We start from the raw sequence: 17,287 nt of genomic DNA on the forward strand, positions 1-17,287 counted from the left end.
CTGCCGTTCTGGGGGCTACGGCACGGGGGCTGAGAGTATCGAGGACTCATGTGGCCCTGGGTGGATTCCGGCGTAGTAATGGGTTAACTGGTTCTTAATTTCCAACAGCATCAGCTAAGGCATCCTTAGGTCAGGGTACAAAGTTAGATCCCTGATGCCTGGTAAAGTTTTTAAGTGGAATTTGCTTTCAACACTTCACACTCGACCTTTCCCCCACGCAGGCGAAGTCCTCGGCTCCGGCACGAAATCCGAAAGCCTCGGCACTCTTCTGCCGATAACCTTGCGAACGAGATGACCTACATTACTGAAACTGAAGATGTGTTTTACACGTACAAGGGCTCCCTGTCCCCAAAAGACAGCGAATCCGAGGTTTCTCAGAACCGAAGCCCGCACCGAGAGTAAGAAACATGTTCTCTTCTTTGTATCTGCTTGTTTTGGCTGTTGAAGAATTTGCTCAGGCCCAGAGATGGCCATTTAAGTCAAGGGCTGGAGCCTGCAGCCAGCTCCCTAGGCTGCTCTCTGCCAGGATGACAGCATACATCAGACTGTCCCTGCCGCCACGGGGGGGACAAGCTGTATGCCTGGGGTCTCGAGCTTGCACTTCTTTTTGTGTATGACAGAGACCTACTCTCCACAGACATGTTAGCTCTCTTGAATCGTCTCCAGTTCATGAGCAAAGCCCCATTTAAATCAGTTCCCATTCCAGAGCTATAGATACGTTAACCTTAATAGTAGTTTTTCTCTAGATTGCCAAAGTTTTAACCACTGCAAGATTCTAGATCGATGGAGATAAGCTTACTTGTACCTGTCCACAGAAAGCCTTCTCAGATCTACAGTGTGCCCTCTGGGTTTTTTGGGGAGAGGGGTTTGTTTTTAATGAATCTTTAGTGTTCATTCAAAAATGAATCCTGCATTTTTGTTAAATTTTTGTTGACAGTTTGCGTTAAATTCTTTTATGTCCCCACTTTGCCCTATTTTAATTGTGACAAACTCCCTTCCCATCGCAAGGCCGGGGGAAAAAACATCTTTCCAAAAGTACTGGCTTGAGCTCTTTGATTATTCAATAAGCTGTATCGAAATCACTGGTTCCCTTTGGTCTTGATTAGCAGGGAACTCAGAGCTCCACGTTAGGCTCAGTGCACTGGCTTCCCTTACTCCAGTTCCTGAGATAGTGCCTACTCTTCCCTGCCTTATTCATGGCTGTTATTTTTTTCTCTGAATGAATTCACAGCTCTACTCTATCTATACATTTTAGAGTAAGCGATCTCAAATCAAGTTTTTAAAGTGGACAGACCTAATCATAAGTAAAATGACATTTTAGGCTGAAGTATGAGAGGACCGGATCAACCATTAGGAAGTCAACCATAGGCGTTTGGTATTGATGCTGTTTAAGTGCCATACTATACCCGAAATAATACGGAAACACAATGCCTCCCTTAATGGCACAGGATTAGCGAGAAGGCACTTTAGTTAATCTGTAAATTTTTACCGCTCTAGCTGCTAGGTTTGTGGCATTCAGCGCACCGTGATTGTATTCTGGACATCGCAGGTGAATTGCAAATCTGGCTTCCTCCTTACGTGTGAGGTTGTTACCTCTCTGTTGTCTCTGACCGCAGCAAACATGGTTTCCAGCTTATCTGTGTTCTTAACACGTCTGGTTAAATAATCCTCTGGTCACTGTTTCCTTGTGACTTGAGCTCGGATGATGCTTTTGTTGAAATGATCACTATCTCTTGCTCCAACTTGTAGCCCTGTTGAAGTGACAGTGTGGAAGGGTGAGAGTTCCTTTGTGTGACACCATGGTTTTGCAAATCTAGATAGACAAGGCAGGAATGCAGGCATGCATGACTTGAGCCAGTTTGAGTTGGAGATGGGGTTGGGGTTCTGTAGCTTTGGGGAAAGGAGAAAGAGGGTTTGGGAAATGGACTGAGGGCTCCGGGGAGCTCAGTCTCACACCCTCCATGTCAGCCCTTCCTCTTGTGGTTTGCATTCCCATCATGGAATTGTAGACCATCCAGACTCCCGTGGTCCAGTGCCATAGCCATTAAGCACGTGTGGCTATTCAGATTTAGGTTACTTAACATTTAAATCCCATTTCTCAGTCATCTGAACCTCAAGAACCACATGTAGGTAGCGACTACCGTGCTGGACAGAACAGATAGATACCTTTCCATCATCACAGAAAGTGCTATGGCAGTATTGATCGGTGCCGGGTAGAGAGATGGAGTCTGTCAGGCGGGGTGTGGATGCTTTCCAAGGCTGCGTGCACTGCTGAGCACAAGCACACCATATACACCCTTTGCTGCTCAGGGAGGGAACATCAAGGCAAATTAGACAAGTCTTTGCCTTAACGGGCTGCCAGGGCAGCCGGGCAAATAGCACATTGTCAGCCTTCATCACTGCATCTTCTACCGCTTTGGTAAAAGGAAAGAGTTTGGGGAACGGTCTGAGGGTCCTGAGAAGCACAATTACAGGTCCCACATCAGATTTTCCTACTGTGGCCTGCCACCCACATCATGGCGTCGTGCAGCACTGTCCAACCCGGAAGCCACTAGCCACCCAGGGCTATTTAAATTTACACTCACGGGCGCCTGGATGGCTCAGTCGGTTAAGCAGCTCACTCTTGCTCTCAGCTCAGGTCTTGATCTCAGGGTTGTGAGTTCAAGTCCCGCATTGGGCTCCACACTAGGCGGGGTATCTACTTTTAAAAAAACAAAATTTACATTCATTAAAATTAGATTCAAAATTCACTTCCTTAAGTCCTGTTTGATTCAAGTAATTTCAGGCCCCGTGCATCCCTACACATGGCACATCAATTCTTTGAAACTCTTCCATGAGACCTTGTAAGATGTGTCATCCTGGGGCACTTTTTATTTTGCACCTAAATGTTCAAAGTGGCAAATAATGGTGATGCGAAGGCAGCCTTTCTTGTCACGGCTCTGCCCATAAGATGTGTCTCATGGAGTCACGTTAACGGCCGTGCGCAGCAAGTGGGGTGAGCAGGTGAAAAATGGCAGGCCCTACCGCCTCAGGTGGGGGACCTCTTCCTGCTGGCGGGATGCTGCCTCCCGCTGGGTCTTCAGAGGCAGCTGCCCCCCAAGAGTCTGGGGGCCCTCCACTGCCCAAGGCAAGCAGGAAAGGTTGGTCTGTGCTTGGTGACAAAAACCCAGGGTGGTTACTTGAGTATTTATTTGCAAGGTGTTCAAGAAATGTCTGACATGTTTTATACAGCCTGTTTGTGCTAAGAGGCAAAAAGAAGTATTCTGTCAGAGAAATCGGAAGAATAATATCACAGTCTGGAGGGTTCCTTGTAGAAAGGAGAATTCAGTGTAACATTCATACCCATGTAAACAAGAAGAAAGAGAAAGGAAGAAAAAGAGCAGATAGACTTTGGCTCTCCACCCAGAGTGGCACGGCTCAGGCTCTCTGAACATTATCTTAGCGGGTGAGTCACCATCCGGGTTGTTCCACATTTATAGCAGCACAGCCAAGTTTATGATTATAGTTATGAATCCTTGGCAGTTTGCTTTGTGCCCGAGTCTGCTGTGCTCTTTCGTTACTCCCGGGGTTCTCTCAGCCCTTCCGTGTTCCTTTGCTTGCTTCAGAGCCGAGGCGGAACTCTGCAGGAAAGGAAGTTTTCTTCATGGCAAAAAAAAAAAAAAAAAAGGTTTTTTTTTTAAAAAAACCTACCACTCTCTACCACCAAGAAAACACGGGAGGGTAGGTTCCCTAAAGGAAAAGTGACTTTGCAGAACAGAGGCTGGTGGAAAAGCCACTTTGGCGCAGTGGAGGGTCGTATTTGAAGAACTTCTTTGTTGCTGCTTTCCCACAGTCGTCCTGACGGGTCCTCCGAGGGTGTGGGGCTCTGTGTTGTGATGCCTCGATATTTGCATGCCTCTCTCTTTAGAGCCTGCCTTGTTCCAGGGGACACGGGCGGCTGTCATTTTTTATCTCAAAACTCTGCAGGCGACGATGTGAATGCACTTAATGCTGCAGAACTGTACACTTCAAAAAAGGGTGGAATGGTAAATTTTATAGTGTATATGTTTACCCACCACTACTGAACGCTTTTAAGAACTTCTGCGCATTGAGAGGGACTCTGGGAATGCCCTGTGGAGCCACGCCGGCCGTGCACGAACGCCCCCGGCCCTGCCACCCTGTCGCCCCGCCTGCGGCCGGGAGCTGTCGTGCAGTGTGGTGGCCTGACCTGGTGCTGGGCGGCCCCGTTGTCCGGCCTGTGCAGGAAGCCTTGTCCTGGACGCTGGCCCAGCACGAGCCCTGCCGTCCACAGATCCCTGCCTGGAGCTCCTGGACAGCACAGGTAGCATCTGCTTCTCATTCTCCCTGACACCCCTTGTCGACTCTCCTTTAAGTTACTTCCCATCCCGTCGGCCACAGGCCACCCTTCAGCCTGCTAGTCACCGTTCTCTGCACGTCAGTCCTGGACTAGAGCGTGACTCCATGTACGTCTAAGGGTCTCTGTTGGAGGAGGCCCGCCCACCACGGGGCTGCATTAGCGGTTCCATGTTCGTTTTCCCTGCACCTTGCCTGTCCTCCACCAGGCATCCGTCCACTTGCATGTGGACGTGTGACCGACGCTTTAAACCCCAGGGACCCCAGTCTCCACTCATCGTCTTCCAGTCCCACCTGTGGCTCCTCCTGGGTCTTGGCGAGTGGGGGCTGCATTTCACTACCACCCTGTTTGCACCCATTGGAAACTTGAGTCATCCTGGACTCCTTTTCTTCCGCCTTTCTCTGCAAGGTCCTCACCTCGATAATCTTCCTCCCAGACTGCTCTCAAATTGGACCCCTGCGCCATGCCACTGTGCGGCCCGTGGTCGGCCACCTCCTTGGTCATGGGGATGGTCGCAGTCGTGCCCGTAGCCTTGGGTCTCCTCCTCACAAGCCGACCGGCTTCTCTTTGGGAAATTTGTGTCCCAGCAAGTCACGCCCCCGTGCTTTTTCAGAGTTTTATGCCTCTGCATATGCTGCTGTTTTGTTTTTTTTGTTATTAGTATTTTTCCTAGGCCCCCTTCTCCTTCCCTCTCAGCTACCTGTTCAGACTCCTGCTAAGTCCTCTCTCAAACTCCAGATCCAATGCCTCTGTGAAGGCTCTCCTGGCTTCCCACTGTACCCCAGACATCTGAGCATCTCCAGTGCAACACGATGATATTCTTTGATTATTTTTATACTTTTATGTCTTCTCTTAAACTAGACCCTGAGTTCTCTCTAGCCCCTCACACTCCCGTTTTGGCCACAGCTCAGGAACATCAGCATCTCCTGAGAGCTTGGTGGAAATGTGAACCTCAGGCCCACCCCAGGCCTGCTGAATCAGTCTGCATTTGAACAAGATCCTCAGGGGACCTATATGAACATGACGTTCTCAGAAGCTCTGAGCTCACCGAAGCTGAGAACTATGTATCGCACTTTTACTGACCCCCTCCCCCGCCCCCCCCCCCCCCCCCCCCGCTTCCAGGTGACCGAGTGAATTCTGTGCTCTTCTAGAGTAATTCAGCCAAGCCCAGGGACTTCAGTAAGGTGGTTTCCTTCTTCATTCACTCAGCACCTTGCTTGAGCTCTCGCTGCGTGCCTGGCTAGGTGTTATGTGCCCTAGGTTAGGAGAGGAAGAAGAAGAGCACAAAGGTCTCTCCCAACCTGGAGAAGCTCATAGACTCGAGAGAGAAATGTGACAGCAAATGGCCCCTGTTCTGTGACACCCACACAGCAAACGCCTCCTCACCGGGCGCCCAGTTAGAGCCGGGGCGCCCTCCGTGGGGCACAACACTGCTTCCTCTAACAGGCTTGAGGGTGCAGGTCATTGTCCTTTCGTAGGGCTTAGGGAAGCGTGGTATGAAAGCATCACGATGCAGAAGTCTTTCTTTCATGGGCAGTCCTACCATTTATAATTTCTTCAGCTGAGGAATAAATTCTAATGGCTTTGGTTTTTCATACCTGTAGTCGGTGGCACTTAGAGTTCTGAAGCATCTGTTTCCCGAAGGCGAATACCCTTTGGTCTGCCTGTCAGTCTGTCCTTGCCCCTGTCTCCCCAGGGAGCTGGAGCTGGGCAGGCCCTTCCTGGCTGCTCTGGATCCCAGACAGCAGTGACAGTCCCCCCCCCCCACCGTGTCTCCCCTCCCCTGACAAGTGCCCCCTTCCTGCCCCAGGGACAGACCTTCTTCCCACTTATTGGCTTTGTCAGCCCACACTGGCTTCTTGCTTTGGCTCGTCCTACCCCTTTCTTCGCTCCTTTCCCTAGAGCCCAGGTACCCCTGGCAGCTCCCCTCGTCCCTTCTCACCCACCAGGCTCTCCCTCAGCAGCACCTCATCTCCTGCCCCAAGGAGGGAGGAAGCCCACTTGGTTTGGCGTCTTGGCTCCTGGCATCCGTGTGCTGCATCCAGCTGCCATGTTCTTGTTGCTTCTCATTTGATGTCCTCCTCACCATCTGTCTGTCCATCCTCCACGCTGAGCAGAACGTTACTGCAGCCTACAGGGAACGTCTGTACATAGTTGATCAGCCAAAAAAAAAAAAATCGTCATATGTTTAATAAATTGCTCTCTAAAAGTAACCTCTCCATCCCTACTTAGAAAATAGGATTGGGCACATAATGACTTGGAATATATTATTTTTAGCACTGTGGGCTGTGTTAGATAGACCGTTACATTTTATACTGAAAGAGAAAAATACTTTAAAACTTTATATGATGTAAGCCACACATTCAAAATGTAGAAATTAAATATAATGAATATAAAATTAGACTTTTACTGAAATTAGTCTGTTCTCTTCTGCTCTGTCACTTTGCTTTTCTGGGTTTTTTTTTTGTTTATATGCCCTTCACCCTTTCTTTCGCTATCACCCTCCAGAGTCTTCCAAACGTTTGAAGTGTGTTTGCTATTTGCAACTTCGTATTAAAGGTTCAGCTCCACCCTTAGAACTGGAAATAGTAGTGTTTGCTAAACCAGGTTTGGCTTGATTTTTGTCTGGCAACTGCCAAGCAGTTGCCCCTCCTGCCACGAGGGGGTGCTCATATAAACATGAAACTGGCCAAGTTACCCTCTTTGGGGGTAATTTTTTTAAAGCTTAAAGTAAATTAAAGATTTGTTCATCTTCACTCTGAAAACTTACCACTGGCATACAGCTTCACTTCCAAAATATCCTGTCTCTGAAATGCCTTCCCATCCATAGCACCCTTCCCTAACCCAGCAGCTCGAAAGCCATAGGGCCAAACTCTAGTCTCGCATATCGCTGTTATTTCTACACTGGTCTGTCACTGAATTTTTATATTCACATAAATTGAGATTGTGAATTCTTGTGTGAATATGGTACAGATTTTATATTTAGAGTAAGATAATTTGAACTTGCTAAGAAACAGAGAAGCCCCAATTTAATGAAAAATGCATGGAGAAGGGTTTGAGATAAAAATTTAATGAGGCAGCAGCAACTGTCTTTTGTCTATTATGTGTCACTGAATGCCTTGTCTACTCTTCTCTGTCATCTCTTAAGTCCGTTTGAGGCTAGAACGTGGCAGAGTCTGTAGAAGGTAAGGAAAACCCTATATTCTGTAGGCATTTTAAGGCATCTTTTGCTAGTAGGCCTGTGGCTCTGGAGGGGGGATAGTGTGGGTGTGTGTGATGCAGAGAAGTCGAGGGTCCTACACAGTTCCAGCTGAGATGGTTAATCCCTGTGGCCCTCTGTGGTGGGGAGGAGGGGGTCTTAGGAACAGACTTGGTGTGGCCCAGAGAAGAAAGAGATGCTCCAGGACCCAGGTCCATCAGATTCTGTATGTTAAGTGAGGGGAAAGCTGACTGCCCTTGGGCAAGTCACTCAGCCTCTCTGGACCATAGTTTCTTCACCTGTGAAATGGGAGTTGGACCAGAGGACTTCAGAGGTCTGTTCAGTTCTCATCGTCTGTAATTCTCTAAGACAGCACTGTCTAGTAGAACTTCCTGTGCTGATGGAAATGTTCTGGGGGCGCCTGGATGGCTCAATTGGTTAAGCGTCTGCCTTCTGCTCAGGTCATGATCTTAGGGTCCTGGGATCAAACCCCATATCAGGCTCCCTGCTCAGCAGGTAGTATGCTTCTCCCTCTGCCCCTCCCCCCTGCGCATTCATTCTCTCTCTCTCTCTCTCATAAATCAATCAATCAGTCAATCAATCAATCAATCTTGGGGCGCCCAGGTGGCTCAGTCAGTTAAGCATCTGCCTTCAGTTTAGGTAATGATCTCAGGGTCCTGGGATCGAGCCCTGCATCAGCTCTCTGCCCAGCAGGGAGTCTGCTTCTCCCTCTCACTCTCCGTCTGTGCTCTCTCTCTCTCTCTCTCTCAAATAAATAAATAAAATCTTTAATAATAATAAATAAATAAAATCTTAAAAAAAATGTTCTGTAACCATGCCATCCAAAACAGGAGCCACAAGGCTTATGTGGCTCCTGAGCATTTTTGAGATGTGACTGATATAACCAAAGAACTTCCTGATCCTCATTTAAATGTGAATGGCCATGGGAGGGTATATACTAGAGATGAAAAAAGTATAATCTCATTTTAGGTAATTAATGGAGATCACAGGCAAATAATGCAAACTAGGATTAATATAAATTGTCTTGGATGTGGAACATTAGTCCCATTTGGGGGGGCGGGTAGCCAAGAGTCCTACTGACACAGAGCTAAGAGCAGGAATGAGATGGAAGGAAAAAGCTTTTATAAGGGATGGAGGCATGCATCTGAGTGAGCTTCGGTAATTAAGCCAGCAGAGTAGCTGGGCACATTTCCCTGTCACCTTCAGAGCAGCTGGGAAGGGAGCTGAGTTTTCAGCAGCTCCTGGATCCTCCCTGCCCTCCTGCCTTTTTCCCCAAAACTAAAGCTGATGATATTCAGGCCAGACAAGGGCAAGGGCGGCCCATGGACCCCGGGTGTGCCAGAGCCCTGGGATTGACCTGTGGAGCTCACCTAAGGTTGCAGGGATTCATGACAGCCCTGGGATGCCAGGCCCTGACAGTCAATAATGCTTGCTCTGCTAAAATGTTAATCCAGTTATTAAGATATCTCCTCCTTCCCCATAATGAAGGAGTTTATCCGAGAACAATCCAGCACAAAGCTGCCTGACCCAGAAGTCATCCAGTTCTGTGTCTCCATCTTCAAATGCTCCAGGCTCCTGCTCACCAGATGGCGTCGATCAGCAGTTCTTAGAGGATTTCCACAGGGTGACCAAAGGGGGCTCCACCGAGGACTCCAGCCAGTACTACTGCGACAAGGTGGGTGAGCTTGGGTCCTGTGGCAGTGGGGGGGCCGGGCGACCACCCAGGCTTCCCTGCGCCGAGGCGCCTCATGGGCAGTTTAAGTAATTAAGACCAAGATAAAATACCTCCTCACCACCCACAGGAGAGAGAGTAACATAATCCATCATTTTTGCAACATTTTCCAGAATGATAATGGTGATGGCTACTTAGTTTTGATCCGCATCACGCCAGATGAAGATGGAAAATTCGGATTTAATCTGAAGGTATGTTGTGTGTCTTTATAAGGAAGCCGTCTTTAGATGGCTTTTAAATTTCCATTAGGAGTGTGCTGCATGCCTCAGTCTGCATGAGGAAACTGACTCAGCTCTCAGAATTGGGGAGTTTTTAATGTGGCCATAGCGCTGCCTCACGCCAAGGGCCTACTCTGTGCCTGGTGCTCACTGTGCACTTCTTTATGTCACCTCACTGAGTGCTTATAATCGGTGAAGTTGGTATTTTTAAACCCTTTTCATAAATGTGTACTAAGGCTCAGAGAGGTGACACACAGTTGGCCAACTAACTCTACCTCCAGAAGAGGGTTTTTTGTTTTTTGGGGTTTTTTTTAAAGATTTTATTTATTTATTTGACAGAGAGAGACAGCGAGAGAGGGAACACAAGCAGGGGGGAGTGGGAGAGGGAGAAGCAGGCTTCCCCTGGAGCAGGGAGCCCGATGCGGGGCTCGATCCCAGGGCCCTGGGATCATGACCTGAGCTGAAGGCAGATGCTTAACAACTGAGCCACCCAGGTGCCCCAGAAGAAGGGTTTTTGAGGGAACCCATCAGCATCACTAAAGCCGATGAGAAAGAATAGCAGCGCAAGTTACAGGGTCTTCACCCACCTCTGCCTGCTTTGGCCCACAAGTCACATCCCATCTGTTTCTGCAAATAAAATTTTATTGGAACGTGGCCACACCCATTCATTTACAAGTAGTTATCGGCCACCTTGACACTCTGGTGGCAGAGTTGAGCAGTTGGAACAGAGCCCCCTCTCCGATACCTAAAATATTTACCCTGGGGCCCTTTACAGAGTTGCCTAAGCCCTGCTCTAGAGCAGAATGAGGGCAGGTGCTCTCCGCTGCCCACCCCCACAGCTGCCAACTCGGACCCCCCTTCCTATACCCCAGCACCCCGCTGAGGACCTGCCCTTGCAGCATGTGACTTTTTCTACAGCTTCTCTCTCCGATGCGGAAAACTCCCTTTCCAGCAACACTTCTAGGCTGTGCTTTTGGAGTCCCCTGGGGATGTTTGTATTTTTAAAAAGAAGCTTGACCCTCCGAGCACATCTTTAGTTCATGGAATGTGGGGATGGCAGCAAGAGGCTTCTGAGCAGTCCTCTGGTTATCCTGCTAGACCCCACGGAGTCAGGAACCTTGTAATCCTGAAAAGATGCCAACCCTTGGGATTAGAATAGGTTAAAGTGAAGTTTGAGCCCTCCCTGTGTCAGCGATATCTGTGTGTCTTTGTTGCTATGAGCTATTCAAGTGTTTTGTTTTTCAATTTAACATGTTTATAGGGAGGAGTGGATCAAAAGATGCCTCTTGTGGTGTCAAGGATAAACCCAGAGTCACCTGTAAGTGAACACATTTTGTTCTCTCTGTTTGTTTTCTGTTAAATCTAACATTTCTATTTCTGTGTGCTGTTTCTTTACCAGCAACAAAGAGTGTGTGTCAATGCATGCGTATAAATGGAAAGAGAGAATGGAATCCATGTTTTTTCCAGAATTTTGCTGGTCCATGTAGCACCAGCATCACCTGAGAACTCATTAGAAATGCAGAATCTCAAGCCCCACCCGACCTCCTAAACCAGAATTTGCGCTTTTAACAAGATTTCTGGGTGATTCATGTGCACATTAAAATTTAGAAGTACTTTCAAGAAAAGGAAACTGAGGCACAGAGTATGTTTCTTTGCTCACTCTGTGCACATAGACCCACCATCCCACCACCAGCACCCTGCCCTCTGCCCTCTGTCTAGCCTCCTCAGGAGAGGGTTTACTTTTCTAGAGCAGTAAGCAGCAAAGAGTCACTGCATCTCCTAAGAAGGAACCAGGTTGGGAGTTTTACTTGTAAGTGGTCCTCAAGCATGTAGTTTACTTTTTCTTACTACTTATGGCCTCTTCAAATTCAGAGGCTTCTGTTCCTACACTGTTCAGTACATTGCTTCTCTCCATGCTGGTTTCTCCCTTTGGTGTTATCCTGACAGAGGCTTTCTCCATTGCAAGGTAGACAAACACTCACGTGTGGCTGACAAATCATTTTCTTTTTTTTTTTTTAAAAATTTCATTTATTTGACAGAGAGAAAGACATAGCGAGAGAGGGAACACAAGCAGGGGGAGTGGGAGAGGGAGAAGCAGGCTTCCCGCCGAGCAGGGAGCCCGAAGCGGGGCTTGATCCCAGGACCCTGGGATCATGACCTGAGCCGAAAGCAGACGCTTAACGACTGAGCCACCCAGGCACCCCGACAAATCATTTTCTAACAGCACATCGAGAAAACAAAAACTCAGAAGCCTCACGGTTACTACATTACAGTAATAAGTGAAGGTTGGCTATCGTAGAGAAACGGCTTCAGTAAGTTTCGTAGCTTTATTCTGAAATGCTGCATGACTCACGTCGTGACCATTTACAGTCCCACAACCCACAACCATGTCAGCATAGCAGCAGATAGAAAAATAATGGCACGGTCACACCCAAGGGAGAAGAGAACTCAAACATGGTCTCAAGTGTCTGGGCTCTGAGAGCGTCCGCGTCCTGCCCTTGAGGATTGTGTTATGGTAACCGAAGGAACTCGATTTTCCTCTCTACCCAGGCGGACACCTGCATTCCTAAGCTGAATGAAGGGGATCAAATTGTGTTAATCAATGGCCGGGATATCTCAGAACACACGCATGACCAAGTGGTGATGTTCATCAAAGCCAGCCGGGAGTCCCACACGCGGGAGCTGGCCCTGGTGATCAGGAGAAAAGGTAACAGCCACCACAGGGGAGGAGGCTTAGCGAGGTGGGGCCCTATCTCGCCCATTCCATGTTTTGAAAATGTTGAGCTTGTAGCCAACATTGGACAATCAAGAACTTCCGCTTCACAACCAAGATGTGGGACTTCTCACTTGAAAAATATGAAGATCTGCCCACGCAGGGCCCAACCCCTGGTGGCCAGCCCTCTGGAGGTAGGCAGCATTCACCCACCCCCTTTACACAAGACATGAGCCCTGATCCCTCCCAGGCCGGCTCCCCCCGCATCATGCCCCTCTCTCAGGTGCCTGGCCCTGCAGACATTTGTGTTTTCAGCCCCTTCACGAAGGGTCGGGTTCTGTTGAAGTCAGTAGAGCAGAGCATCCTGGGGTGATCCTACCTCCACCGCTACTGGGTTGAGGGACCTTGAGCAAGTTTCTTGCGCAGTTCGTGCTTCAGTTCCCTCTGATGTAGGGTAAGGGTACAGTAACCACTCCGTCACGGGGTTCTTGTGAAGATGGACTGATGCTTAGACTTGGAGAACGCCTAGAATGCTTCCTGATACCAGGTGGGCGTTTGAAGGACGGCTTCTCTTAAATACCATGACTTGTGTTGTTGTGGTGGTGGTTGTAAAACAAGCCAAGTCCTTGAATCCTTCTGCACAGGTTTAAAAGACTGAAGGGAGATGAAGTGTGTGACTCGAGGCCTGGCTGCGCATCTGTGTTCTGGCTGCACGGGTGTGTGTACCCCCAGCCCCCAGGCCCCCACGCACCTGCTTTCCCTCTGTCCCCGTCCATCTCTGAGCCCAGAGCTGGCCTGCGTCTGTGAGGCCTTGCCCCATCTCTCCAGATCCTACCGCCCCCCCGCCAACCACCGACGCCATGCCCAGCCAGGCCGGTGTTCAGTGTTCAGGGGCCGTGGTTGCTGATGTCAAGCAGCACAGGGCAAAGGGCCCTGTGCTGTGCCTATTGCTTTATGTAACCCTCTTAGATCAGTACTTAGGTCAATATGAGGGAAGGGATGAGGAAACCAAGTCACAGACTGGCTAATGATGGGAAATGAATCCAGTGATGGGGAGTAGGCCCCCTCACAGGATGCACCCCGGGGCGTGCGGACTAGAGTCCTCGGGCCAGGCGGGGGGGGGGGGAGTCCTCCACCAGCCCGTGGCAGGGGGCTGGCGCTGGTCTGAGAAGAAAAAATGGATGCTTGTAAACTATTAGAGGTAAAAGGGCAGGGCCACAGGCTGTCTTGAACTAACGATAATAAGTTCATTTTTAAAATAAACATTTAAGTAAAAGTGAATTGACTGAATGAAAAATAAGTAAACAGCTTAGGGAGTCGCAGACATAACAGAAATCATATCCTTACAAAACAGCAGAAGCAATGTGCTTCCAGGGTCTGTGGAAAGAATGGGGTCTTTTGGATCAGAGATATGTAGACTGACTGGACTCCTGTGTGTGTCCCCCTACCCCCCTGATAGTCTGGGTCACTTTGGACACTTTAGACAACTTCTTCACCCTGATAGTCCATTTCCTCAACTGTAAAATGGGGACAATGGCAGCTAGTTCAACATTCAGTTCAACTATGTGGGAAAATGCCGTGGTTGTTATTTTCCTTCTCCTTTCTTGTTGTCCTGAAGGCAGTAGGGAGCCATTGAAGGCTTTTGAGTAAGAGAATGACTTCCCTTCCTAGGTGGAAAGGGAAAATTGAGAGATGATGCCAAAGTTTCCAGTTTGGGAGAACGAAGAAAGTGGCAGTGGACAGAAAGAGGCACGTGAGACTGGGGAGGAAGTTAGTATAGGGCAGGGATGGGGGAGATCCCAGGTTTGCCTTTACCCAGAGGAGTCTGATGGGAAGGGAGAATCTGTACTGACGAGGTAGGAGTGAACCCAGAGGAGGTGTTGGGACTTGATACATTTACTTGGGAACCTCCCACCTAAAGATGGCCTTGAGGGAGAAGCTGACTGGGCTCTGTGGGATAATGCGGGTCATAAAGCGCCCATGAAAAATACTTGTTTTAAGGGAGCAAATGAAAGGAACCTGAGAAAGAAGTAGGGGAGGGGAGACAGTTGGGTGGAAGAATAACCAGGTCAGAGAGAACAAAGGTGGAGGAAGTAAGGTTTCTTTAAAAACATTCTTTCCCTTTCTCCCACCTTTGTCAAAAGGCTCTGAGTACAAAACACCATCATTTAAAACTAACCAGAAAGATTAGTATGTCATTTTGTATAATTAGCACTTACTGAATCATTCAAGAAGTAGTGTCTTTGGTGAAAATGATTACCATGAGCTTAATCGTTTAATAAGCTGTTTTAAACCATCTGCATTCAGGTGCCGTAAGTATATATATATATTTTTTTTTTTTGAGGAAACAGATCTACCAGAATGTTCCTACCCCTGCCAGACACACTCTTTCTTGTTCACTACAGCTGTGCACTCATTCGCTGACATCAAATCTGAAGATGAACTGAACCAGCTTTTCCCAGAGGCCATTTTCCCCATTTGTCCAGAGGGTGGGGCCACCTTGGAGGGATCCATGGAACAGCTAAAGAAGGGCCTTGAAAGCGGGACAGTGCTGATCCAGTTCGAGGTAAGAGACCTCGAGGGCCAAGTCCTGGGCCTGTGGGGATGCCACAGCAGCCTCAGTGCCTCAGTGGGCTGCTCAGTTGCTTCTGCGTGACCCGAGTCACCAGGCAGCCCGTGCTCATCGTGGGAACACAGTGGGGGCTCAGAGCCTAGGGCAGCAGAGCAGGCCTGGAAAGCTGGGGATGGGGCCACAGCCCGGTGCTGAACTCTGCCTCACCCTCTTATCTAGTAATGCTTGGTAGTCATGGAGAAACATGTCAGAAATCGAGGAGGAGGGACTCTGAGCATATTTAGCTGCCAACACAAAAGCTCTCAACGCTCAGCAGTAGAAGGTGCTGGAGAGGCAGTGTGGGTGAGCCCCAGAGGGTGGTGGAGGAGCCTGTCCCTGACCCCACCAGACATGCTCTGTAGTTTGGAGCAGGTTGCATCATCCCATGAGGGCAGAGCGGCTGGCCTGCCCAGGTCCCCCGGAACCATGTGACCAGGAGTAGAATCCAGAGTCAGACCCTGTCTTCCTTCCCTGGGAGGGGCCTCTAATCACAGAATTGAGACTGACAGAGGCACACACAGGGCCCTCGCAGAACGAAGCAGGAACAAAGGCGATTCGGTCTTTAAGTCCACTGTATTGATCAGTAACAGAGGGAATGGAGTGTGTTTATCTTCCAAATTTTTTAAAGGTAGAATAACTGTAGTTCATACAATAAAAGATAACAGAAGAGCACAAAGAAGCCTAACATAGACAGTTAAAATAGATCATGGTTAACGACAGCATACACAGTCTGGATTCATAAATTAGGAGAGAGTCCAGATTTGGTTCAAAAGCACAAGTCAGCAATGCCGTTTTTAATTGGAAAGCTATAGAAAGGGAAAAGTCACAGAAGCAAAACTAAGAAGTTTGTGAAATGCACGTGGTCACATACTGATTCAGAAAAGCATGAGTGATGTGCATATCAAACAGGAAACACTATAAAGCAAAGAATCTTAAGTGAAGAAAAGGTTTATAATGGCATAAGGAATGGAATGTAAATAATATGTTATTAGAGCAATGTTTATCTAAACAACAGTAGAAAGTATAAAAACCCGTAAGTAAAAGGTGAAGATAACTAACCCCACCCTGAAAAATAACTTCTATCTTGTGGAAATGAAATCAGGGTAAGAGGGGAGGAATAATATAATTAATTGGTAGAATTGATGGACATATACTGAGTATCTACAAAGAGAAATAGCCCTTTTTTTCCAGTGTCCTGCAGGAGGCTGTGTTGACTTAAGATTTTGAAGGAAGAAAATGTAGAGGTTATGTTCTCTGGCCTTGCATTGCAAAAAAGTTCAAAATTGATATATACATTTTAAACACTGTAAAGCTCAACATTTTTAAACACTCTCCAAGTAACTGAAACAAGGAGAAGGTAAAGGCCTTCTTACAGAATATGAATAAATGTTTGGCATTGGAGGGGATGGGAAAGGCGGGGAGGCATTATGGAGATGCCCGTTCAGCGAGTGTGTATTGGGTATTTACCGTGTGCCAAACACTGCGTGAGGAACATAATGAGGGAAAGAGGATTTCTGGCCCCAAGCAGCTAACAACCTAGTATTGGTATATTTGGAGGATGTATCCTAAGTCCCAGAAACAGCTAAAGACCAAGGTAGGGGACCACCTGGATGGCTCAGTCAGTTAAGCGTCTGCCTTCGGCTCAGGTCATGGTCCCAGGGTCCTGGGATCAAGCCCCGCATCGGGCTCCCTGCTCAGCAGGGAGTCTGCTTCTCCCTCTCCCTCTGCCTGCCGCTCTGCCTACTTGTGCTCACTCTCTCTCTCTCTGTCTCCCTCTCTTTCTATCAAATAAAGAAATAAAATCTTAAAAAAAAAAAAAAAAGACCAAGGTAGGGCAAGATTTCCTTACGTAGTAGATGTATGTTCCATAGGAAATGGAGGTGAGGGGGTTCCAGGAGGTCGTCTGAGGTGAGATGTATTAAGGAGATGGATGGATTAAGTGTGTATGGAAGGTCGTTCCAGCAAGGTCCCAGCCTGAATGCAGGCTAAGCTCCTCAGGTGTCAGCGCAGGGAAGCACGCCTACCTGGGTTGAGAAATGCCACGAGTCCTGGGAGAGGCTCCGGGTGTTGGGAGTCCTTCCATCGCACACCGTCCTTGATCGGATTGTCCACAGGGAGGCACTGTGGGCTCTCAAAGAGGGAAAAGCTTAACTGTGGTCTTACACAGTGCTCCAGAAAACCCCCTCCACTCAGCTGGCTCCACTTTGGTTTCACATGTGGGAATCCCACATAAGATTTTCCTCGAACACTGTTCACTGAACTTCATTGAGAAGTTTAAAAATACCTGAGAGAGGAGTACCCACCATCCCCTGTGGTTTTGAGTAGCATCTCTCAAAGGGTGACCCACGGACGATCTGTATGGCTGTCGCCTGAGGAGCCTGTGAAACGGGGCCCAACCCCCAGCTGCTGGATGAGTGCGCTGGGATAGGGCCTGGCTGT

General features: G+C 48.4%; 1 protein-coding gene across 3 annotated transcripts in view; it reads left to right on the forward strand.

The window, feature by feature from the left end:
- Positions 1 to 17,287, forward strand: part of PTPN3 (protein tyrosine phosphatase non-receptor type 3) — a 104,797-nt gene that overhangs the window by 65,119 nt on the left and 22,391 nt on the right. For all 3 annotated transcript variants that reach the window (XM_035016113.1, XM_035016114.1, XM_035016115.1), the window contains 6 exons: positions 222 to 398; positions 9,063 to 9,249; positions 9,420 to 9,497; positions 10,786 to 10,842; positions 12,075 to 12,231; positions 14,643 to 14,803. In XM_035016113.1, coding sequence (XP_034872004.1) covers positions 222 to 398; positions 9,063 to 9,249; positions 9,420 to 9,497; positions 10,786 to 10,842; positions 12,075 to 12,231; positions 14,643 to 14,803 — 817 coding nt within the window. The remainder of the gene's footprint in view (positions 1 to 221; positions 399 to 9,062; positions 9,250 to 9,419; positions 9,498 to 10,785; positions 10,843 to 12,074; positions 12,232 to 14,642; positions 14,804 to 17,287) is intronic.

This window comes from Mirounga leonina, unplaced genomic scaffold, assembly GCF_011800145.1.
Source record: "Mirounga leonina isolate KUSES-001 unplaced genomic scaffold, KU_Mleo_1.0 Mir_170, whole genome shotgun sequence".
NCBI lineage: Eukaryota > Metazoa > Chordata > Mammalia > Carnivora > Phocidae > Mirounga > Mirounga leonina.